General features: G+C 38.8%; 1 protein-coding gene across 6 annotated transcripts; it reads right to left on the reverse strand.

Annotated features, from left to right (window-relative positions):
- Positions 1-3,374: 3,374 nt before the first annotated feature.
- MBIP (MAP3K12 binding inhibitory protein 1) lies at positions 3,375-24,692 on the reverse strand. Of its 6 annotated transcripts, none has more exons than XR_011501565.1 (10): positions 24,475-24,690; positions 20,632-20,751; positions 18,646-18,870; positions 18,462-18,558; positions 15,915-15,980; positions 15,549-15,701; positions 11,819-11,916; positions 8,143-8,273; positions 5,191-5,229; positions 3,375-3,987 (listed from the first exon to the last, which is right to left on the reverse strand). XR_011501565.1 is itself a non-coding variant. In XM_014853084.3 (9 exons), the coding sequence occupies exons 1-9, from the start codon at positions 24,601-24,603 to the stop codon at positions 3,883-3,885; spliced, it is 1,035 nt and encodes a 344-aa protein (XP_014708570.1). In that variant the 5' UTR covers positions 24,604-24,692; the 3' UTR covers positions 3,375-3,882. The 6 variants fall into 6 exon arrangements, 3 of the variants coding, with proteins under 3 accessions (XP_014708570.1, XP_014708571.1, XP_070360357.1); XR_006523594.2 differs by having other exon boundaries at positions 3,375-3,990; XR_011501566.1 differs by lacking the exon at positions 3,375-3,987 and adding an exon at positions 4,508-5,100.
- Between the last annotated feature and the right edge of the window lie 529 nt (positions 24,693-25,221).

The following is a 25,221-nucleotide window of genomic DNA, read 5'->3' on the forward strand; positions in this document are numbered from 1 at the left end:
CACTGGAGCCAAAGAGCTAGGTCAGAGCTAGGAGTGACAAAATTCCCTACTCCAAGGTGTAGGGGAGGAAGACGTTTCCTTTACCCACTCTGGGTCCTTCTGGCCTGAAAATGAATTAAATTCATATGAGACAGAATAACAGGAGAAAATTAAACAAAGCTTTATAACATGTATACATGGGAAAGCCTCAGGCAAACTGAGCAACTCACCAAAATGGCTGAAGCCACCACCTTAAATATCATCTTTAGCTAAAGACAAAGGAGGATGTTGGGAGTGGGGGAGTCAGTTACAGGAGATGACCACACAAGTACAGTAAACAAGAGTCAGGTTATTATGCAGACTTGAGTGCTTGCCTTCCACATTGATGAGACTTTCTAGAGATAAGGCCATCCCCCCTTCTTCCTGGTACAGAGAGGGAGACACCTTTACAGATGGACATTTCCTTTACAAATGTAAATCTCTCTTCACAAAGGTAAGTAAATTCTACTTTTCAGAGTTTCTTTCCTGTCTGCAGTTTTTAAAAGTAACCAGCCCAAAATAATCCTCATGCCAAAGAGACATATCTTGGGGTGTGGCCAATTCCAGTCCCCCTCAATGGAAAACTGGTAGTATGGAGCTTTTTGCTGTTAGTGCAGTCTGGTTGGTTCCAATTCCTAGCGAGCCTGTGGACAGTACAGCTGAACCCTGCTCAGTCTTTTAGCGCCATCTTCTCACCTTCCGGTGCTGTATCAGACAATGCTCCACTGCTATTCACAGGTTTTTGTGGCCAACTTTTTCAGAAGGTGGTGGCCAGGTCATTCTTCAAACTCTTGTCTTAGTCTGGAAGCTCCACTGAAGCCTGTCCACCATCAGTGAGCCTGCTGGTATTTGAAATTCTGATGGCATGGCTTTCAGCATCACAGCAACACACAGCTGACACAGTATGATAACTGATTGGTGGTGAGGTTCCCTGATGGGGAACGAACCTGGGTCGTGGCAGTGAGAACGCTGACTCTTAACCACTAGACCACCAGGGCTGGCCAATATGCAGGAAAGAGATGGCAAAATAGCGAATTAAACAATTGCCTAAGCTTCAGACTTAAAAGTTGTCAAATGGTGAAATGTAGGAATATGTTAATTACCTGTGGACATAATTAAAATTCAGTGGCAAAGGGAGTTTTCTATACCAGGTTGTCTGGCTAAAAGCAGGGAAAAGCAGGAAATTGCAAACCTATGTTTCCTATAGGGAAATCTTACCTGCTGAGATTGTTGAAGATCAGATCCAGATATTATTCAGGAATTTGGAAAAGCTCCGGGCTCAGGAGCCTAGTAATTGAAAGGAGGCTATCTAGCAGTGGCTAGAACAGTTTGGGAAGCCCAGCCGTTTTCCACGGGATAAACATCTGATGCCTGTCACCCCACCCCCCCCAAACTCCCAACCCCAGTAAAACACTTCCCTGGATGGAATGTAACCCGTGGAGAGGAGAGATTTTTAGGGCAGACTAGGGAAGAGAGCTTCCTGTCTGGCAAACCTCCTTCCAGTCGCTTTTCCTCCTTTACTCTCTTGAGGACAGGGCCATATGAACAATGCGTCTAAGAACAGCCGAACAACGAAGTTCCTGAAGGAATGGTTTTTAGCTAGCCTGGTGATTAAGGGAGCAAGCTTACCCTACAGAAATTCCTGGCATCACCTTAGTCAGTAATGTACTCAAGAAGACAACGGCTGAGAGCCCACTAAAATCCTGGGGTAGTTCTCACCAGAAGACACTGTCTTGAACAAGTACCTATACCAACGCATACCAACATGGCGCTGAGTGCTGGCCCCGTCTGGAGACTCTGACTAAAGCAGAAAGGGCTGCTGGCACCAGACAGTATTTCCTAATTGCGGAGAGGACTCCGAAGTCCTTCAGAAGAGCAGGCCTCAAGAACAATGGAAAAGGAAATCCTTCTAATGGCCAGATTCTAGGACTGTCAGACGTGACTAAGGAACTTACTCTACTGCCAAAGGAGTCAAGAAACAGACTCTTGGCATTTACTTAGGGGCAGACTAATGACCAGTATATGATCCTGTTTTCTAGGTTTCTTCCCCACCTCTAAGTCAAACTCTTTTTCTAATTGATCATTTTTACTGATGTTTTTCCTATCCGATTGCTGGTGTGATGGTAGTAAAATGTGCCAATAAACCCAGAGGAGGTCATTCCAGCAGGATGGTGTGTACAAGGACCAGACAGAGACTGAGGAGCAGGCACTTGTAGTTGTACTTATAATACTGGATCACACTGGGCAAGACTATCTTGAAGGACGAGTTTGCCCTACAGAGAAGAAATCTAGTGGGAAGATGTCAGTGGAATCGACATAGTCCACACCCACTTCTTAGGAATGATTCCCAAGCCCTCGTTTTTGACCAAGTGACCCCATTTTCAAGGCTTGCACAAATGGTTGTGTGTACACTGCATACTCCTGTGAAGAGGTGCTGCTCCATCTTCCTGGCCACAACTGACTGAAATCTCTGATCACACTGAGATTCAGTCTCTGAAGACTTGCACTAAGGGATACAGACACAGGTAAACAGCGGTTAATGGAGCTGTGAGGCTCCACAGAGTTGGGTTCCGAGTTTGTACCATAGCAGCTCAGAGGCATGAACAAGCCAAGGCTTTGGAGACAGGGCTAACATGTCACCATGTGGGGAAGCAGAAATGAAAAGGCCTTCAGAGAAACCAGTTCACAGAGGAGAATAAAGCAGATGCATAGAGGATTTGTAACAGAAACAGAATGAGGAGGAGGGAGACAAGGGGAAAGAGAAAGAGAAGGAAAGGAAAGCAGAAAACAAGGATGGCAGGGGACAGAGACACAGCTAGACAGAAACAGAGCCAGAGGCAGCTAGAGACACGGAGAGACAGATTTACTGCTCGTGACTTTCCAGATTCCACAACATCCAGCTCTAGTTCCTGCAATTAAACTCCAGACTTCTGATTCCTTTTAACTCCCATTTTACAAGCTATTTTAGGTAGATTTCTGGTTCTTGCAACAAACAAAACAATCACCTAAACACTTGCTCCTTGACTGTAGCTGCCTCTTTTAAATGTTTAATTTGCAACTGTGGAATCTATGTACTGCCTAACATAACTGGAGCATGGGAAAGGCCCTCGAGGGAGAGGAACTGTAATTTGTTTGCCACATCTTCACTTCTTTCCAAAGACAGATTTGGTTTTATACAGCAACAGCTAACATTTACTGAGCACTTCCCTTGGGGCCAGTTTGCAAAGCTGTCCATGAGTGATCTCACCTATTCTTCAGGAACATTATAGGTTCTACTATCATCATTCCTATTTTACAGGTAAGGAAATTAAGGCCAAAAGAGAGGGTAAGCAACATGCTCAAGGTCACACAGCCAATAAAGGGATACAGGTGGGATCTACTATTTATTTACATGAAAACTGACATTTGAAAAATAAAAAGTGTATGCATTCATTTAAAATTCGTTTCAGTCAATACATTTCTGTTGAATGCCTATTATGTACAAAGTACTAATCTAAACTAGTTAACATCAATGTTACAAATATAAAGTCCTTTAAAATATCACTATTCAAAATAAATCTTCCTTTCTGTGGTACACACACACACACACAAAAAGATGTACTTTCAAATTAAGTTTTTCAATTTCTAAAATACCTCCTTTAAAACAGAAGGGAATAATTTCGACAATGCTATTTTCAATGCATTAACTATTTCAAAATTCATTGGAATATTTGAAGAGTATTTGCTGCAAGCTGCACTCACATGAAAATACGCCCTGACTTCAGAGGGAAGTCTACATAGATAGACACGTGTCCGTTTAGTTAAGTGCAGGGTAAGTTACACGCACGTGTGTAACAAGGTGACCGGCAAGGACGCGAGGCGTTTTCATGGGAGGTGGTGAGCCACGGTGGGTTCGGCTTCTCTTGATTTTCGGAGCAGGGCTTGCTTGAGGGCACTGATTTTCTCATCGAGCTCAGCCAGTGAGTAGTTCTGCTGTAAACAATAGGAACACAAATTGCTGAATAAGACTCCGAAGTTTCTTAATGCAGATAAAGTGCTAAATGAACTACAAAAATTTTAAATATCCAAAAGCGTGGTAAATATCTTTTTTTCCTCACGAGAATAATTTTTAAATGGAACTACATATGTTGACTATATCATAAATTTAAAGGCATAAAATAACAAGGCTTAAATATTTCTTATTTTCTTTCTCTTTCTTAATGACTGAGCTCTCCTGGACCTTACATACTTTGAATGGACTGTAACTTTTTTTTTCAGCTGACTATCCTCATAATCAATAGCAAAAAAATTAAACTTTAGGATTAGCTTAACTGCTTAAAATACCTGGAAATTCTTTCTGGATGGATCAACTGCAATCAACTACCTCTCCTGGAAAAAATGGACACTCTCAAAAATTTACTTAAAATTTTACAATAAAAAAATAAGTAATATGCTACCCTTAAAATATAAACACAATTTTTTTTTTTAAAGATTTTATTTTTTCCTTTTTCTCCCCAAAGCCCCCCGGTACACAGTTGTATATTCTTCATTGTGGGTCCTTCTAGTTGTGGCATGTGGGACGCTGCCTCAGCGTGGCTTGATGAGCAGTGCCATGTCCGCGCCCAGGATTCCAACCAACGAAACACTGGGCCACCTGCAGCTGAACGTGCAAACTTAACCACTCGGCCACGGGGCCAGCCCCTAAACACAATTTTTTTAAAGCTTTCCCCAACTTTAAATTTACATTACCACCATTAAAGGCTGGCAAAACCTTACTAATTAACATTCAATAATTAACACAGTAGTACTGTGGACAGGGGTGGGCTGAAGTCAGCCTCTGCCAAACACCCTTTTTTGATTTAGATGCTGCTAGTTAGTGGTGTCTGCAAAGGGGGAAGAGGGAAGATTTGAATTCCTCGAGCATTTATTATTTTTTAGCATTTTGTAATGATACATTCTTCTACAGTTAACAGCTGGATAAAGACTTTTATATTTATTTGGCCCATGTGAGTCATTCCATGCCCTTAAAATAAAACTATTTGTTTAATTCAAGTACATTAATTTATGCTGCGCTTTTTTTCAGTCCTAAATCCAGGGTATGACCTAAAAGCAAACATAGCAGAAACTTTTATTAATAAGAAACGTGAAAAACTAAACTATTTCAGAAGCCAAAATGAAAATGCAATAACTTACTTGAGGTGGTTGAACTTTTCTTCTTTTTCCAGAAAAATTCTAGATTAAAAGAAAAAAACTAGTAAGTAATCAAATGCTTAAAAAATCTAAATAGCTATTTTCCTTTCTAGAAAACTGACTAAACTGTGGAGACCCCAGCAGAAACAGAAGCCACAAACTCACCAAGCACGCTCTGCAACTCCTCTGCCTGCCCGTGCTTTGGACGTTACCCTCCACGGGTGATATTAAAAGTACACAGCAGTGACATTGCGGCAACATGCTCGCCCCTGGCTATACACACTGGCCCACTAACTCTCAGCTTCTAAAGAGGCTGAGTGATTGTGGAAAGAGGTGCTCTGGGGATTTTCTATTTCGCGTCCTTTTTACAACCTTTCTATCCCAGGATACTGAACAAGTGAAGCAGCAACAGACAGAGGAAAACAGAACTTAGAATACCAGGCTGAGGGTGAAAACATACACAACCCCTCACCCCCACTGACTGACTGTAACGAACACTCGTTGTCTGTGTGAGCAGCTATCCACCGCTCCTCTAGGGTACTCAGGGGAATACTGACCCCACCCCACTGGTCTCGCCAGTCACTGGAATGGCCATGGGCCCAATTCTGGCCAATGAGTAAGGGGAAGTCTGCTGGGGATGATGGGGCGAGCCTCTGGAAAAAACTTCCTCACTTCTAAGAGAAAGCCCTCAAAGGAGGCAGTTCCTCTGGACACTGCTGTCTCTGGACACGACCCCTGAGAGTGCTGTGGCCATCCTGCCACCTGCCTGGGGAAAAAGCCAACACCAAGCAGAGCTGAGAGGGGAGAGAGCCCAAGTCTGTGACAATCATCATTTAGCCCATAATCAACCCTGCAGACTGCATTATTGTTGAACTTCCTGTTTTATAATTTCCATACTGTTTAAGCCAGTTTGAGTTTACATTTCTATCACTTGAAGCTAACAACATTCTCACCAACAGGCTGCTGAGCCCTTTAAACTTTGACCTAATGAATTCTTTCTAGATTTTGTTCTTACTCTCACAGAACCACAAGCTTTTGAATGGCAAATTAGCATATTAGTACATTTGACAAAGAAACTGTCAGTGTAGGTGGCAAAGTTTTCTCCTGAACATTTCTGACCACTGAGATTTCAAAGAGAAGGTATTATTCACATTTTCCTCTGTTTCAAAAGCTTTTCAAAGAATATCAAGGTATGCCTCTTATCAGCAGTTATAATAAGTGGGAAATCATTAAGTGTTGGAATTATTAAACATGGGGAAAAAGTGCTTATTTAAACATGATTCTTCCTTTGCCAAACTGAGCTGCACAGTTTGTGTGAGGCCTCTGGGCAGGGAAGGGCTTAATGTTTAATCTGCTCACTGCTCAGTCTCCCCCTTTCCCAAGAAGTGGCTTCTGACACAGCTCATGTTTCCTAACAGTTTAATCTATAACATATTGATAGTTGCCATGATATTGAGCAATCAGATTATTACTGTATCATGAAACCAAAGAAAGAAGTATCAGAAAGAGAAAAGAATGACATTAGTGATCGGATGACTTAAAAGCAGTAAAATGTTGCCTCTAGGGGTTTATTTTAGGTCTGAGCAGAATACTTTGACAAGTAGAACACTTAGAAACACATCTGTTGTGGATACACTGGACTAGCTTTATTATTGTTTTTGAGGAAGATTAGCCCTGAGCTAACATCTGCTACCAATCTGCCTCTCTTTGCTGAGGAAGACTGGCCCTGAGCTAACATCCGTGCCCATCTTCCTCTACATTATATGTGGGACACCTGCCACAGCATGGCTTGCCAAGCGGTGCCACGTCTGCACCCCGGATCCGAACTGGCGAACCCCGGGCCTCCAAAGCAGAACGTGCACACTTAACTGCTGCGCCACCGGGCTGGCCCCAGGACTAGTTTTAAAATTTACCTTTTTTTTTTTTTTGCCAAGGAAGATTTGCCCTGAGCTAACATCCACTGTCAATGCTACTCTTTTCTTTTTGCTTGAGGAAGATTAGCCCTGAGCTAACATCTGTGCCAATCCTCCTCTATTTTGTGTTTTTTGTATGTGGGACATCACCAGAGCATAGCTGGTAAGTGGAGTAGATCCACACCTGGGATCCAAACCTGTGAACCCGGGCCATCAAAGCGGACCATGTAGAACTTTACCCACTTGGCCACAGGGCTGGGCCCTAAAATTTACTTTTTGTAGGTCTAAAATCTCAGCGTAAAAGGTGGAAATTTTTTAACAAGTTTTGGTACCTGAGAGAAAATACTTGAGAGCACAGCACACCAAATAAACAGCTGGACAGAGATCATCCGAAATTCTCTTCTTTCCTGTTATTTTATCTGAGCAGGTCATTTATAGCTACATTATAATGTCGGTGTCCCAGTGAAAAGGTGATCTCACACACACACACGCCCAGGGGACCCGTGCTCTAAGGAAACTCAGTGGTAAGGAGGCCTCTTCCATGACAACCCCCTTCCTCATGTGTCATCAGCAGTAAAGGGCCACGGATTCTACAGGGGCAGCATCTTAAATCTTTCTTCTCTTCCAGTCCCACGGCCCTGATTCGGACCTCATTTCTTCCTGGTGTGAACAGTGATACATTTCCTGAACTACTTGCCTGACTCCAACTTAGACTTCATAATGCCACCAGACAGGAACCTAAATTACAAGTTTTTCTTCCTCAAAAACTTAACGGTGTCCAATGGACACTGGAATTGCAAACTGCTTAGTGTGACCTTCAGGGCCCTCCAGAAGGTGTTTGCAATTTAATTTTCCAGCTGGATCCAGCTGTTCACCTTTCAGGGCCCCCACTCGTTTCACACATCCCCGGCCCGTGCATATGAGGTTGACTTGGCCTTCAGCACTCCCCTCTCCCAATATTACCCTTTAGAACCACGAGTTACCATTACAGACTCGAGTTAAGATTCCACCCAGTCAGTGCTTTGGAAGAAAGTTAACACACCTTCAAAAGTCCAGTAACTAACTATCAGCCAGGTCCTATCCATTCATTCACAGGTTTAGTCAATGAACTCCATTCTATGTGTTCAAAGATGAACAAGACACAGTTCTTGCCCTTCAGAGGTTCAAAATATACTGTGAAAAATAGATAATCATAAGCGGTAAGTGCTATAAAATGAACAAGTGCTGTGGAAAAATACTTGTGAAGCATGTTATACTTACTGTTTTTAAGGGCTGTAATTTAAAATGAGCAAGTAATTCTTTGGAAATACTCACAAGGATTGTATCTCTTAAATGGTCTGTTAAGCGATGCCCTGAAAAGTTTTAGAATGCTACCACATTCAAATCTTTCCATGTTGAATGTGAAGGGCAAAGATCTTTAGAACTATTACATTAGAAGGTGTAACAAATACTAATCTTTGTTGTGATTCCTGCTTTATATACATTAACTTTTTTTGGAGTTTTATGTCTGCTTCATAAATGAAAAGAATTTTACATAATCTAGTTTTGTTTTATGAACCGAATACAATTTATATCTTTTCTTGGTTAATGTTTCCCTTTTCATACGCTGTGCTTCAATGTTACCCATGATCATCACTCTCTACTCACTGTAAGAGGCTTCCCTGTGTTTAGAATTCATCCATGTGTGAATCTGGATTAAACACATTTCAATTAAAATCTTTTCAGAGTTCAACTTGTAACAAAAGTTCAATTCTAAGAAATTTAATGGGCTTAACTTTCCCTTACTTTCTAACTTTCGAAGCTAGAAGACTGTGCTATCTATATAGTCTTTTCTGTGCATTTTTGAAGGGTATGTAAAATTACGCAATTGCCACACGTGTATTCCCAGCACGAGAACAGGGTCTGTGTTCAATTCCTCTTATGTGCAAAGACAATCTTGAGCTGGCTCTATTCCAAGCAAGGACTGCGGCTCCTAGAGGTGGCACAGTCATTCCATTGTGGAAGGGTGAGTAGGAAATCTTCTTTCTCTTTGGGCCTGTGACACATATATTCATAGGCCTTGAGGACAATCTGAATGTTTAAGCCTTTTCATGTTTTGTGCTTCCTTGTAGCTCACTATTAATTTGGATATGTCATTTCTAATACTGATTCAGAAGTGATCCTTCTAATCGAATACATATTAACAGATTTGGAAATATTTTTTAAAAGCACTAGTTTTACCACAGGTATGGCAACCTCATACATTTAGGCTAATCCTCTGTTTACATTTATAATACTTCCTGCCCCTGCGGTTAGGCAGGTACGAGGCATCAGCCATCAGGCCTCTGACAGTCCCAGCGTTCTTACCCACTCTGTTTTAACTATCACCTCTACACAGACTCTCCCAACCGTCTCAAGCGTAAGTCTTACATCTTGAAAAGCTTATCTGATATTTCTATCTGCATATGCTGCTATGACTTCAAATTCACATTTCCCCTCAAAATACTTCCCCGTCCAGATTTTCTTATTTCTATCAATGATGGTATTATTTTTCCAACCAGAAACTGGACTCACCCTTGTTCTATGTCTCTTTTTCCATATCCAATCAATTATCAGTATTCGTCAACTTTTCTTTCCTACTGACTCTTGCACTCATCTTTTCTGTTCTCACTCTCACGTCCTTAGTTCAGGATCTCACCTCACATCTCAGTTAGTATAATACTGTCTTCTTGTTCTTAGTCTCTCCTTTTTCATTTATCTCCCAGAACAGCATTAGATAAATCTTCTAAGTATCACTTGCACAAGTCACTTCCCTGCTCAAATGCTTTCAACAGCATTTAAACTTTAAATACTTAAAACTTCAGAGTATAGCAATTTACCTCCACAATCGGACTACTTCTACCTCCTTAACCAAACACTCCAAACATTCTATCCTGTATATAATAGGTCCCCCAAAACAAGATTATGATTTCAAGGGCTTGTTCTTTTGTTAACCAAATTTAGTAACAGGTATATGTTAAGCTTTTATAAATCAGAGAAAAGAGATAAATGATGGGGCAAGGTGTCACTGGAGGCATCTAAGAGTACAATACTCTCTTGTAAGATCAGTTCTATTGTTAACAAGAATTATATTAACAAGGTATGAAATTCGACTAGAAAAAGAACCAGCCTAGGGATTACGTTAAGGCCAGCTTGATTACGAAGGCAGCTTGAATGGGAAACTACTTAGGGTAGATTGTTGTAGGAAAAGGCATAAAATCTTTATGAAGTTTTCCAGGAGGACACATTCAGATAATCCTAAAAGAGGAAAGACCTTTGTAATTATGTAGTACAACCAACAAATCTTCTAAAATGAGACAACTGAACGCCAGAGGAATTGTGTGACTTATCCACGTTTATACAGCTACTTCAGAGATGGTTTCCGAAACTAAATAAACGCTAACATTTATTGAGGTTTCGCCATGTGCTGGGCAAGTGTGCCGCTTGACAGATATGACCTCATTTCATCTTTGTTTCAGCTCTCAGTACTTTAATAAACCTCATTTTACATTTGAGGGAAGTAAATCACTAACACTCTTCCTCAAAAATTTTGATCTTTGATCTTCTTATTTTTCACCAGTGACTTAAAATGATCCATGCTAGTGTGAGCTCTTTTACATAATTTTCAGAAATAGGAGCTTTTGTAAAATTTTCATGAAAAATTTAGTAAATTTAAGAATTCTGTTCACTTTTACATTATTTTAATTCTTCTAATATAACACTGCTTAAAAAATAAAACCAAACCTCAGAAAAGACAGGTGTTATACAATCACCCCAGAAGGAAAATAACACACTGAGCTCAGGATCGCTTGTCTGAAACATGCTGATGTGGCAAAGAAGACACTTATCAGCACAACACTGTTTCTTAATGTCCTTGGGAAAAGGGTGAGAATGAATGAAGGACTAAATAAATGCTAGAGTTGAGGAATTAGACAATATAGACTAGTCTTTCAAAGTCTGGTGGTTAAGGTAAAGAAAACGGTAGGGTGGCAGATTGAGGTGTGTGTTGAGATGGGGGAGAAATGGTAGCCTGTACGAGCTGAGGGAAGGCGTCTGTGGAGAGGGAGGGGCTGGAGAGACAGAGGGGACAGCTGACGGGGCAAGGGTCCGGAGGAAGCCTTCGTTTTACAAGATAGCAAGTTCAGAGTGACAGGACTGACCCCTATCCAGGCTGATTTATTATGCCGTGAAAATGGCTTAAGTTTGGGAATTTGCATAATGTATAATAAAAGTAGCCCTTTTTGAAAAATTATGAGTCTATAATACAATATTCAGAATCACAGTTTCTAAAGAACTAGGTAATCCCTTACACAGGACAATGTTCATTCATCTCTGAATTATTCTTTTTTTTTTTTGAGGAAGATTAGCCCTGAGCTAACTGCTGCCAATCCTCCTCTTTTTGCTGAGGAAGCCTGGCCCTGAGCTAACATCCGTGCCCATCTTCCTCTACTTTCTATGTGGGACGCCTACCACAGCATGGCGTGCCAAGTGGTGTTATGTCCACACCCGGGATCTGAACCAGCAAACCCTGGGCCACAGAGAAGAGGAACGTGCGAACTTGACCGCTGCGCCACTGGGCTGGCCCCTGAATTATTGAAACAGTGTTTCACATATAGCAGATCAATGAGTGAATTGTTATATGAAGAAGAATCCCCAAATCAAATAACATTTATTTAGTTTTTAAAGATACTTATACTTACTATGGACTGAAAATATTCAGGAGAGATGCCTTCCAGTTCAAGGATTTTATCCTCAAGTTTTTTAATTCTTTGATAAATGTCTCTGGGCACCGGACCACCTAAATAGATTAAAAAACATTCTGAGACACTATTGAAGAATTCTTCCTTCTTACAATTTTTATTCTTAAAATACCATACAAAGACGCTTACACAAAGGAATGGAAATATTTAAACTCAAAAAATGAACAGGAATAAAAGAGAATGAAGTCTTGAGCTCACACTTTCCTGTTACTCACGACAGGATATATTATTACACTACACCTCTCCTCAAGCCCCACTTATAATTCTTCTATTGCTAGGAGTCTTGTTTTATGTTAAATTCATTTTTCAAGATATTGTATAGTTCCTAGGCAGAACGATTTGTATTTCTGATGGACTTTGATAGTTACTTGGGAGGGGAAAAATACATAGTGACAAATGACAATTCAACTCAGTGGTTGCAATCTGTCATATAATTTTCTTCAATTTATATTTCCTCCTACATGCCATATTTTCTCCTTGAACCTAGAAGAATGTTAAAGAAGAACTGTACCATAATTCTTTTTTTTGAGGAAGATTAGCCCTGAGCTAACATCTGCTGCCAATTTTCCTCTTTTTGCTGAGGAAGGCTGGCCCTGAGCTAACATCCGTGCCATCTTCCTCTACTTTATACATGGGATGCCTACCACAGCATGGCTTGCCATGCGGTGCCATGTCCACACCCAGGATTACCATAATTCCTAACTAACAAACTTTCTGGGGGGCGATGGTAAATTAAGGTTACACAAATTTCAAGGTTATGCTTATACCCCGAATCCTTTCATTTCTCACCACCTCCAATGTGACCATTCTGGTCCAAGCCACCATCATCTCTCCCTGGATTATTACAACCTCCAAAATGTTCTCCTTATTTCTCCCTTGCTCCCCGAGAGTCTACTGTCAACACAGCAGCCAGGGATCCTTTTAAAATGTAAGTCAGATAGTGTCACTTCTCTGTTCAGAACCATCCAACGCCTTCGTATCCCACTCAGATTAGAAACCACAGCCTTTACAATAGTCTACAGGGCCTGCACAATTTGAACATTCTCCCCACACTCATCTCATTCCAGTTACTTGATTCCTCTGTTCTGTTATTCAACGATGCCAAGTAGCTCAGAGCTTTAGCACTTGGGGTTCCACCTACCTCCATATTCACAAAGCTTGCTCTTGCCAATTTCAGGCTTGGCTCAAAAGTTACCTGATCAGTAAGGCCTTCTCTGACCATGCTTTAAAAGATAACAGTGCTACCACCTTCCCCTAGTGGGCACTCACTTTCCTCTTTATTTTTCTCTAAACTATTACTAACACCTGACACTCTGTATATTCTGTTTATTTATTCCCTATTTCTCCCCTCTAACGTAAACTCCAACAGGGCAGAACTTTACATGTTTCATTGGGTGTGGCTGTGGAGCTTGTGACCTGCACAAATCTAGGAAGCATCAGTTCACAGACTACAGAGGTGCTTAATATTTACTGACAGAAGGAATACATGCTTAGACAATCACTATGCAACTAAAGAATATGGGCAAAATTTCCTATCAAAAATTCCTATCAACTTGCTAAATATAAAAACTCTAGAAATATGTTTGTTTTTCTTTTAAGAACGTTTTTTATCCCAGGATCCTGGTTGTTCTTGCTCTCAAATACGGTAAAATGAATACCCGATTCATCTGTTTTGCTCTTGCCACTCCCTTTACCTACACTGTCCTCTGCCTCACCTCTGCAACCTTTTCAGAGCCAGTTCAAGCTTCAGTGGGTCATTGAAGCGCTGCCTGAGTCCCTTCACATGGAGGCACCCTGTGTCTCCACGATACCCTTCCTTCAGAGCCCCATTCCATTCCACTTCACTACTAATCTCTCTCCTTAACAGATGATCGAGTCCTAGAAGGTCGGGACTGTGACTACATCATCTCCGTATCCCTCTAAAACAGCACTTGGTGTAGAGCATGCATTCAACAGATATTTTTCAAAAATAATTACTTGATACTATTAGACTTAATAAACCAGGTAATCCTTTTATACAGTTGTATTTTAATTCATCTAGTTCTGGGGAAGGGGATCTTTAATCCTAATCTCTTATTACCCTCAAAGATTTACTCATTCTCATTTCTTCTACCTCTATCTAGCAAATATTCCAGCTAGACTGGACTCAGAAATTCCCTGAACCATATTTTGTACCTCTGTGCCTTTTGCAGATGCTGTTCCCTTTTTTTGGAATGCTTGGCTCCTGCCTGCTGAAAACTTCCTACTAACCCTTCCAGGGCTCAAAGGTCACTTCAGCAGGATACCATCCCTTGACCTCCCCTAAGAGAGCTGAACACTAACTTTGTGTCCCTACTGTACTTTGCACATATCTGAAAAGGTGCAATGAGCAATCGTTCCTTCAATAAACACGTGAATACCTGTTTTGTGCCAGGCACTCCACTCGAGATGAGGTAATGAACAGAACAGTTTGCTCTCATAGACCTTACTATCTAGCTGGGGAGACAAATATTAAACAAACAGAACTGTGATCATGCTGTAGAGGAGAGCAGGGAGTACCAGGTGCTACTGAGACTATGTAAAAGGGGAATCCACACCAGTCTGGGATCAGGAGGGAAAAGCAAAGGCAGAAGAAAAAGCCTGGGTAAAGGCCCTACAGCAAAATGAGTGGGAGTTGGGATGCGCAGAGATGTGACTGGAACTACAGATGCAGATCATGCTATTTAAAATTACAAACCCCTCCCATTCCAATCTTCTTTCCCTCCTCTTGGTCAAGCTGCTTTTATCTGTGGCCTTTTTCTTCTAGTGTAGCATATAACATATGTACTAGAATTTCTGTTCACAGGTATTCTCAGAGCCTAGGACAGTACCTGGCTTATAGTAGGAACTTAATACCTATTTGTGAAAGGAATGAATAAGTACTAAGTTTGGGATGCGTATAAGAACAGAAAACCATTAAAAACTTTTTAGCTGGGGAGCAGCAAGATCAGATTTGAGCTTCAGAAAAGGAATTTTTCCACAAGGTAGAGAAGTGTCCCGAGGAGGAAGTCTAGCGGTAAAGTGCCCAGTTACTATCTTTCTTCCATCAGGCCAAGGCCGAGAACACAGTGACTCCAACTAGAGCAGCAGCCGTGAGGGTAGACTTGAGAGATACTGAGGAGACAGAATCAACAGGATCTGGTGATGAAACGGGGAGGGAGATTCAGGCTTTGCAGCCAGCTAAGATCTAGGCTTGATTTCGAGTTGTCACTTACTACCGTGGACATGGTACCTGGGCTCTCTAAACTTCAGTTTCTTTATCTGACGATGATAACAGCACCAACACCTCACAAGGGTACTGTTAAATATTAAGTGAGCTGACATATGCAGTAATACTTTCAGAGTAACTGGCCCTTAGTATTATTCATTAAATGTTAGTTCACTGCCCGTATGGCATTTATTTATTTATATGCTTATCCTCACTGAGAGATCCTTGAGGACTAGGATCAGATTTATAAATACTTTGTGCCTAGTAGAGTGGGTGATAAGAACTAGAGACGGTCATGGTTAAGCTTTACTCATTTTTGTACAAACTGAAACAATGTTTTGTATGTGACAGGTGCTCAGTGAAAATTTGGTGACTAAATGAAGTGAAATTTCTTGAACCACCTGCAAAGGCACATTACGGAGAACTGCCCAGCACTCTGCTTACCTGTCTGCAATCGCAAGTGAGCCTCAATATTCTGTAGTCTCTCTTCTACGGCCTGATTACCACAATCTCGAAGCATGCTGTTGGGTTTATGACCTGACCCTTGAATTCCTTCAGGTCTAGTCTGTGGTCCATATGTATTCACAACTCTAGAAACTAAGATAAGAAACTTTTGAGTCTATTAAATTTACGTTTCAAAGATCAGAAAGTCTCTCTCCCTAACACTACTTTATATTCTTTAGAGAAAGGCAAGATTTTTCATTTTGTTTTAAAATAAAATTTAGACAGGAAAATGATTTCTATCCATTTTGCTTATAATCTAGAATAAGCTTCTATCGGTGATGAAGATATTATGGAGCGGATGCTTACCTTTTACATGACTTTTAAATCCGGGGTAAGGGGTAAAAACGGCATCGGTTCTTGCACAACTATTTTCTAAGGAGAATTTAGATGAGTACAAGTTTAAATATTCTTAACTTCAAATGTATGAGATTTTGATAAACTTCCAATAATTCATATTAACATATCACTCATAATAATAATAACTAAATTATCAGCACATACAAGATAAAATTTAATGATCTTGACCCTCTAAAATTTAAAATATCTAATCTTATCTAATTTTCAGATTTGTATATAGAAGAGCCCTCAACATTCAGTGGCATAATTTAATACCAATATCCCTGAAAACCACGTAAGCCTTTAGAGAAAATAACTTATATACTATAGAGAGCATTTTAATTCGAAGCCAAAGAGACATTATTTATTTCATCCTAGAAATAAACAGAACTCATTATTTTTACTGAAATATCTTTTAAAAAAATACAGCATTTTTGAAATTACTGATCAAATTAGTAAACATCTAATAAAAAGAATTATACATTTGACATATTTTTATTTCAGAACTCCACACAAAAAAGACCTTGAAATCTCAAGTATAACACATTTGCCACTTTACCTAGATTTCCAATGCTTATTTAAAAATCCCTAATCACAAAAGCCACCTCTCTTTCCAGACTGTCCCTTTCAAAAAAGGCAATTTTAGGAAAGATACATTGTAAAAATTTTGTTCCAGTTTTTTCTAAGCTGAAAAGCACAGTTTCTTTCAAATTAGATATCAACAAATAAACAGATTACACACCAAGGGGGAAAACTGGAACAATGTTAACATAATATATAAACATTTCAAATATTATAAAATAATACCTAAAATGACATTAAGTAAAACCCCACGTCTCAGTAAATTTCCTGAAAAATTCTCCTTGATTATTATATAATAAAAAATGGATGATAAAAGAGATACTGAAAGAAAATTCTTTTTTTCCCTATGGAATTTGAGTTTTAAAAAAATCCATTGTTTATATTTAGGTCAAATTGAGACGTATTAAAAGGAACATACTAACACATTACAATACTTTTGTATTTTTTCAGTCTAAGTTTCCTTAATAGTTCTGCTGACAAATCAAACTGTATGAATAAAATTACCAATTCATTTATGTTTCATATAAAGATACCAAGCAGAGCCATTTTTTTCTTTTTTTTGAGGCACTTCAAAATATGTTTAAAGGGCCATCACTTCTCCATCCTTTTTCCACCATTTCATGGGGCTGAGGGTTAAAAGAATAACCTATCATCCATTCCAGAGCTATATTGCAAATATATAGATTAACGGGCCCATCAGTGAGAAATTCAGCATGGTGTGAAGACAGTGAATGTATGAGTGCTAGTCACTCTCCACAGCAATTCTTGCTAGCTCTGTTTTGAGCCAGCAAGGGATTGAATGGGCCAAGGAATCCCGCTGAGCATTTCAATTCTTGTCAATTTCTATCCCCTGGTGGTTTATAATAATAGAGTTAGCAGGGAGAACAGAGGAATAACATTAGTGACACATGTGCTTGCTCTCTCAACAAACTCTTTTCTCATGGGTTGCTTGCAGTTGGCCTGTAGTACCTGAGATTTTGCCACTGTTGCACCTGTTCTGAAAAGCTAACAGGAAAATATATTAAATCTAGAGATAGGCATGTATGTTACTAGAACAAAAGGCTGAATTTAGGACCCAACTTGAACCTTTATTATTTCATTATTAAGAGAATCAGTGTACCAATGTGATGAGTTAATTCTAGATTCATCTGACAATTCTGTGTTCATAATAATTAGCCCAGAGACATTAGAGGCAACAAGAAAAATGTTCATTCCAATTAGGAACTCTTCTCCATAATTTTTTCTAAGAACTACTTGTTCTGATTATTACTATGATGCCTGAGTACGATCTATGCCAGTGCTTTGCAATATTTTGTATTCTGCAGCATACCTGCAGATCTGTAAATATACTATGGCATCAAGCGGAGAGGAAAAGGAGAATCGGATGAAGAACAGTATATATATGCACCATGAGAGAAAGGAAAACAGCATAAGACACCATAGTCTTTAGGACAAATTGGTTTTATCGTGACAGAAAACATTTCAAATAAGCTCAGGAGTAGTGAGAAAACTGCTCCCTCTTGAGGAGTATTAACTTTACTAAGTTCACTTTATGTATTAACATCATAAGTCCCTAAGTATATTTACAGGCTTTATATAGCTTAGTTCCTTCTTACTAGTGAGACCAAGCAGCCCTGCCACCCACACTTAATCTTCATTTCCTAAAGGAACTTTAAAACAATCTTTGCACCTGTAGTAAACATTAGTCTTTTTGTCACCATTTCTTTGATTTTTGCATAAGCAAACTGAAAACCGTTTTAGCAATATAGCCTGTTACTAAACAGAAGGAAATTCTGCTGCCTTAGTTTCTAAATAAACCTGTGAAATAAATTGTGTTCTTAATGTTATTCATTTTTAAAAACAAATGAAAGATCAGAGCAACTGTAAAAACTGTGCTTAAAATCCTATGAAAATTAACTTCTTCCATGTAGTTACCTTGATTACAATCAATAACATTGCAAAATTCCCTGACGTTGTTTTCATTGATTTCAGCTTGCTTTCTTTCAATAAATGCAGATATTCGTCTGTCAATCTAGAAACAATAAGTATGCATATTTTAACAATTCAAACACAAGATTTAAAAAATAATACTCACCCCCCCCTCCAAAAACCCTCTTACTTCTGCTTTTCCAGCCTTTATTTGAACTACTTCTGGATCAAAATGGATCTGTGTCTTTTTCACATCTCCTAAGTCACCATCTTTGTGCTTTTCTTCCTCTTGTAGCTCGACAGTGGGAAATTTGGCATTTACTTCACTCCTGTCCCCTGTTTCTGTTTTTCCTATCTCTTCAACAACGGTTGTATTATCCTCCTTAATCAGAGGCTGAAGTTTTGCTAAAAAAGGCTGAGAAGAACACAATTTCATCTGCTGGGGTTCAAACTGATCAAAATTAATGACACAACATATTTATATAAATTTCTGCTAAGTAAATGCAATATTTAATATCAATTAACTAAATATAAAAAGTTGGCTATCAGGATACATAGATGTGACCACATGTGTTTGCTATTCTCTGCTTTTGTGACCATTATCATTTGCTATAAATCTGTTGAAAAGAAAAAGAAAGAAAACCTGAGGAAATTTAAAATTTTCTTTGAGAGAATCATTCTGTCACTCATCTTTTATTTTGTGCCAAATCAAAGCCTCAGCCTCTGGCACCAATGCCACTTAATTACCATGTCATTCAAATGCCTCCTCAGAACACTAAGGCTTAGTATTTTTCCTCCTTAACACGAGAGCCAGCGCTCTCACCCGGCAAAGCCCTGCATTATCACTAGATCACTGGAGATTCTCCACTTGAAACTGCAGTTGGCCAAAGTGAATGAGAGAGCACAGACATGAAATATGTAGGTGTTATGCTGAGTGAACACTCCGGCTGTTCCTGACATGGCAAGATATCTTCTTGGGTCATGAAATTAAATTTTTAGAAAGAAAATGAACAAGAAGAAAAAAAACCTACTAAAATCTATAGCTGGAGAGAGAGAGACGCCTATCACTATACTAGAGGGGAAAAAACAATCCTGTTGTATAATGTGAAATAGACTCCTATTTCACCCCCCACAATTAGGCCTCAATTGAGTTCTATAGCTCACTGCTTCTGCCCTTTAAAATTAGGGTTAACTATTACTTTTAACATGAAACAGAGAGTTAAAATTTCCCATAAAGTCATTGAACAGAGGGCTGAAAATGAACGTCTATTCCATTAATCAAAACACACCAACACTTGTCAATGTTCCAATTATTTTTTCATACCTACAATTTTGCTTCCATTGTTTGCTATACCAAATACTCTTCTGAAACCTTATAGCAACTTAACAGCAGTAAACTGACCAATCCAAACAGTTCTTCCGCTTCCCTTTTTGACACTTCATATTTTATACTTTGATTAGAGATTTACTGCAAACTCACATCAATGATAATTGCAGAGATGTTCAATTGAAAACCAGCAAGGTCATAATACTGTTTAGTTACTGAACTGAAATATTAAAAGATGTAGCAATACTATTACAAATAATGATTTGATGCTGACTCCTAATATAAAGGATAAATTATTTCAAACTGTCAGGAAAAAGAAAAGATAAAATAGTGACTGGCTACTTACTAAAATGAGACATTAATGTCACAGAAATTACTTTCTTTTTAAAAACTATGCTGAAACTGTTTAATTGCAATAGACACTCCAGGATGTGTCATGCTGGGATAATGCCACTTCTTGAACCACTGAAAGCACTCCATGAGCCTCCAAACTCACCCAAGGCATGGAATCATTATCATAGCATGACACACACCTGCCGTGTCTTATTGCTTAATTATAACCCACCATAGATGCAACTGTATTGAATTCTCAGTGCAAGTCTAGAATTGAATAGAATTGCATTCATTCAATCCTCATACCCACATTGGCCTATTGGGCTATATTCCTGTAAGTGTCCTGATCACTATGTAAATTAACAGATTTGGATCCAATCTGGCTGAAGTAACCTTTTATTAATAACGCTATTAATACAGTGTTAAGATAGAACTGACAAATACTTCAGCTTATAATTTAACTACAATTAATTTCTATTCTCAATATTGAGTTAACATTTTTAACAAGAAATTTACCTGTAAATATAAAACGTGTTGTTCAAGTGCACTAAAGAGCAAAGTGGGCTGGAATGCCGAGAGGCTCTGGAGCTTGTTCCAATCGATTGTAATTTTCACCACATCATCTCTCAGGTTAAGCTTCAAAGGGGCAAACCAGCAACATCACAAAAATTACATGATTAAACTGTACATACGGGATTGTCTCAAAAATAAGATTTCTACAGATAACATGCCTATTTACCTCAAAGTTAGCAAGTTTTTAATGATACATTAAAATGCTCTACCTAGTTAGCATTAAAAAGGCCAAGAAAGGTATAATTTTCATAAAAAAACCAGAATGACATCTCATTCTAATTCTCTTCTTGGGTCTGTCTAATGGGACCATGTTAGAGGTGAAACCATCCACAGAAGATGAAAAGACGAGGCTGTTTTGATACTTCAATATCTAAAAACCTTTGAATGGAGGCCAAAATAGGCTTGCTTTATTTAGAATCCTACTACTTCTAGCTCAGAGCATTAAAGAGTGGGCAGGCACATTTATAAAAGTTCTGATATACACATTTCTTTGTGTTAAATATGTTCATAAAACATAACTGAAATCTATGATTACTTTGGTGCTTTCTGAATCACGTTTTTACTGTTTTCAACTTTAACCAATTTTTAAAATAATTTAAAAATCAGGATTATTCATACATTTTATAAAGTCTAGGGATACATGGCAACATGTTTATTTACTTCAAATGAAAATTAAACTATTATTTAGCTGCGGAAATCTTAAAATGAAAAACATATACTTTTCCACATAGTGAAATGAATGGCCAGAGCCTGAATGGAATGGCCAGATCTTTTACTAAATAGCATTTTCTAGTAAAGAATGTGGGCACACCATACGAAAACTTCTTGTAAGTTGGCTATGCTATGTGTGACCTATTAGAATAAAATTATATACAGAAAACGACCAAGAACCTGAATATAAAATCATTATCAAAATCAGTGAAAATTTTAGAGGGAAACCTCCATATTTAGTCTTTTGAGCAAATAAAAGTGAACTACCATAAACTTTTCTAGGACATGTGTTTATAGCATACTATAAGGATATACTGCATAGTAGAACCAACTAGTTTTTCAGAAATCATTTATTAAAAATTAGTCATATTTTCTACAAAATAAAGACAAGAGTTACATGAGTTCAAATACAGATCTTGGGAGTTATGATTATAATAAAACAAAAAGAAGCACTGAACAAAGAACCAAAGGATCCAAAGTTGCCCCCAAAAATGTACTATATTGAATGAATACTATATGACAGAAATTTACTACCCTTCACACACGAGACCAGAAACATTTAAAGTCCACATTAGAACAGCATAAAGAAATAGGAAGTTTTGCGTAGGCTGCACTGGCAAAGATTAGTTTATATTAATTTACATAAAGTTTTACATTAAGATCACCACATTAATCTTATTTTAAATTATTTAATGGCTATAAAGATTTTGTTAGACAACAACTTATGTAGGGAAGTAAAGTATTACTATAGTTTTACAGTCCTCAAAGAGATCTATAGTCGATTATAACAAATTTATAAATACAGTTTGGGGATAATGCAAGCAAATCCTCAACCAAAGCAAAGCATCGAATTTTCTAGAGAAAACAGTAACTTACAGAAAATAAATCTTAATGTTAGGATCATTTTCTCATTTCAATTCAGAATTATGTAAGCTTTCAAGTGCAATTAGATACTTCGTCTTTTAAGAAAACCACATAATAAGGTCACAAATTAAAACAATCTCAATGCATCCAACTATTTATTCAACAAATTCTCTACAAGTAATACGAATTCTATGCATTTTACCCTATAGAACTTGAAACTGTAAACTACTCACCCAAAAGTGTATTAGTCTGCTATTAATATGGACTATTTAAATATGCATTTTCAGTAAAAACATTATTAAATTAATATGAAAACCCAAGCTAACAATAAGTAATTCTTCAGCTTGGTAAAATGGGCCATCCAGAGGCAAGCAATAAGGTCAGAATCAGTAAATTTGAAAACTGGAACAGAAAATACTTTTTAATATTCAACTTTATGTTCCCTATTGAGAGAGCTAATAATACAATGATAATATACTGAATGAACTTAGGCATATTACAACATATTTTTTTTAAAAAACCCTTTGAACTCTTTGCAAAGGGAAATAGTGATTTCCTCCAGGGGGAATTTTATTAGCACTCTGGCTTTCAGTCTGTAAACAATAAATCTCAATATATAAAGAGTATCATCAAAAGGGTTAACATTTAATTGAGCAGACAATCTTATTTTTTGACACTCGCATAGATGGTCCCCTCACCGTTTCACATACACTTGCCAAATATTTACTCTAACCATTTTTGGCAGGTGACAAATTTTAATCAGATCTCTACTTGTATCTACAGAATATCTGAATGTTCAAAATTTTTAAATGTTTTAAAAATTCAGTATGCAAAATATTTCAAACGAAATGTTTAAATTATTTCTTAATGTTATTTTTAGAATATCTCATCACTGAAAGAAGACTTCTGTAAATTAGAGATGAGCACAGACTTCTTTTTATCTTGACATTAGAATATAAATAAATCTTAAAGTTCCAATCTCCACGCCATAAAAAGTTCTCAAACTTTTAAACCATTTACAGGTCTTGGGTCTTAAGACTTAAACATTAATGTCCTCAAGTCTGTAAAAATTTTTTTTAGTAAGTCTTTGGCAAACTGGGTTTAAAAGTTACAATTTTTATCAGATTTTATTAGTCGTTCCATATACCAAACAACGTTTAACTTAGAGTAATGCTCTTTGTAAGTCACGACAAACATGTTAGGATTTTAAAAAATATTGAAATAACCTTTTAAAAAATTGATTCTCCATCCACTCAAGGTTTTTAAAAATAACTTTCTCAAATCAGACAAACGCTCTATTTTCATCAAGGAAGTTAGCATTATCTTTGACACAAATGCCTGCTGTGTCTACCACCAGACCCATTACAAACTTTTACAGCTAGAAAATATTCCGTCTAAGATAGAAGAGAAAATAAATCCTTTAAAGGCAGACAAACTTATTTGTAGGCTGTTTCTCATTTAAAATTTGTTTTGTATTGTACGTCATGAAACGATATAGTGACTTGACTGGAATAGAGTGTAAGGAGCACCTTTATTTAAACCCAACTTGATTATGACACTTCTGCAAAAGCTACTTACCAGCCAGTTAAACTAGTTAATAGGTAAACAATTAGCTAAACAACAGTTCTGATACAAACAGTATCAACCACGGATAAATCATCCAACTTCACGCTATAAGTATTTTAAATTAATTCCTTTTATTTTCCTCTCTGTTTGAAAGGGTAAGAGTTGCACACAATGGCCAGAAGGAAAAAAGAAATAAACCAAGTGACTAAAAAGAGCAAACCACCCAAAAAAGGCGGAGAGAGGGCTTTTCCAGAAATCTCAGGCCGCACTAACCTATCCCTTTCTGTAATGAAGGAACTGGAGGAAAGGGGGTCCTGAGCGCCAGGCGCCTCCCAAGCCCTCAGAGCAGCTGTTCCGCATTCATCCTCTCCAAGCCTGTTCCTCTTGAGGCCGGGATGTCACTTAGACTATCCTCACTCACTCTTGGGGAGAAGAGTTGCAAGGGGATCTAGTCTGTCGCGGGTCCTGAACTAAGCTCGCGCGGCCATCCTCACTCTGACCGCGGCTGCCGGGCCGGGGCTCCTCCTCCGGCCTCACCCCTCGGCCCCTCGGCGGGTCCCACGCCCGGCAGGCCTCCGCGGGGCGAAAAAAGGGGGGAGGGGCCGCACAGTTCCCGTACCCCGACTCCCACAGGCCGCCACTCACTTGTCCAGCCAGGGTATGCAGGGAGCGAAAGACTTCGCAGAGCACCTCTTGGGAGAGGCTGGGGCTGCAGCTCCGCTCCAGGCTCCTGTCACCGATGCTCGGGGAACTAATCTCAGCGGCCGCAGCCATGACACCTTAGCAGGCCGCCCCGCCACCACCGAGGTGTGCTCCCAGCCCCACCCACTCCCTCTCCTGCTTTCGTCGCTCGACGATGACGTAAAACCACAGCGTCTCGTTTAGAGCGGAGCGTTGAACACCCACCCTCTCTCTGTGACTGACAGCACGTACACCAATCAGGTGCAGCGATAGTGTTAACGCGGAGGAGTGGGAGCGGGTAGGCTGGATGTAGTATTTGGAGTGGTGTTTGGAGTCGTGGTCGGCTGAGGTTTACCATTGTGAAGCGTAGCTTGATTCTTACATGTTGCTTAGGAGTGTTGGTAAGAGGAAACTTAGACCTAAATGCTAGAGTTTTAGCCCCAAATTAAAAGTTGAAATTTTAACATGGTGCTGTGGGGTGGTCTGGAGAGAGATTGCTGGTCAGGGATGCAGCGGTACCCACGCGTGTTTTTAAACGTGGAAAAACTCTTCGGATAGAACGTTTTCATCGCTGCAAGGTTGTTTCAAACTTACACAAATTAACGTCACTAATTTTTCATGTGAGAGACAGGGGAACAATAAAATGCTCTATTATGCCTTATTTACTATCAAGGAAATGACGTTAATTACTTAAAGTCTACAAAATGATGT

This window comes from Equus asinus, chromosome 2 (genome assembly GCF_041296235.1).
Source record: "Equus asinus isolate D_3611 breed Donkey chromosome 2, EquAss-T2T_v2, whole genome shotgun sequence".
Classification (NCBI taxonomy): domain Eukaryota; kingdom Metazoa; phylum Chordata; class Mammalia; order Perissodactyla; family Equidae; genus Equus; species Equus asinus.

Excerpts from the sequence above, each read along its gene's own strand:
- MBIP (XM_014853084.3), bottom strand. The coding sequence starts at position 24,603 with ATGGCTGCGGCCGCTGAGATTAGTTCCCCGAGCATCGGTGACAGGAGC. Across the intron at positions 5,230-11,818 it reads CTGAATATTTTCAGTCCATA|AATTTTTCTGGAAAAAGAAG; the intron begins GTAAGTATAAGT and ends CTTTTAATCTAG. Across the intron at positions 3,991-5,190 it reads GAAAAGTTCAACCACCTCAA|CAGAACTACTCACTGGCTGA; the intron begins GTAAGTTATTGC and ends TATTGTTTACAG.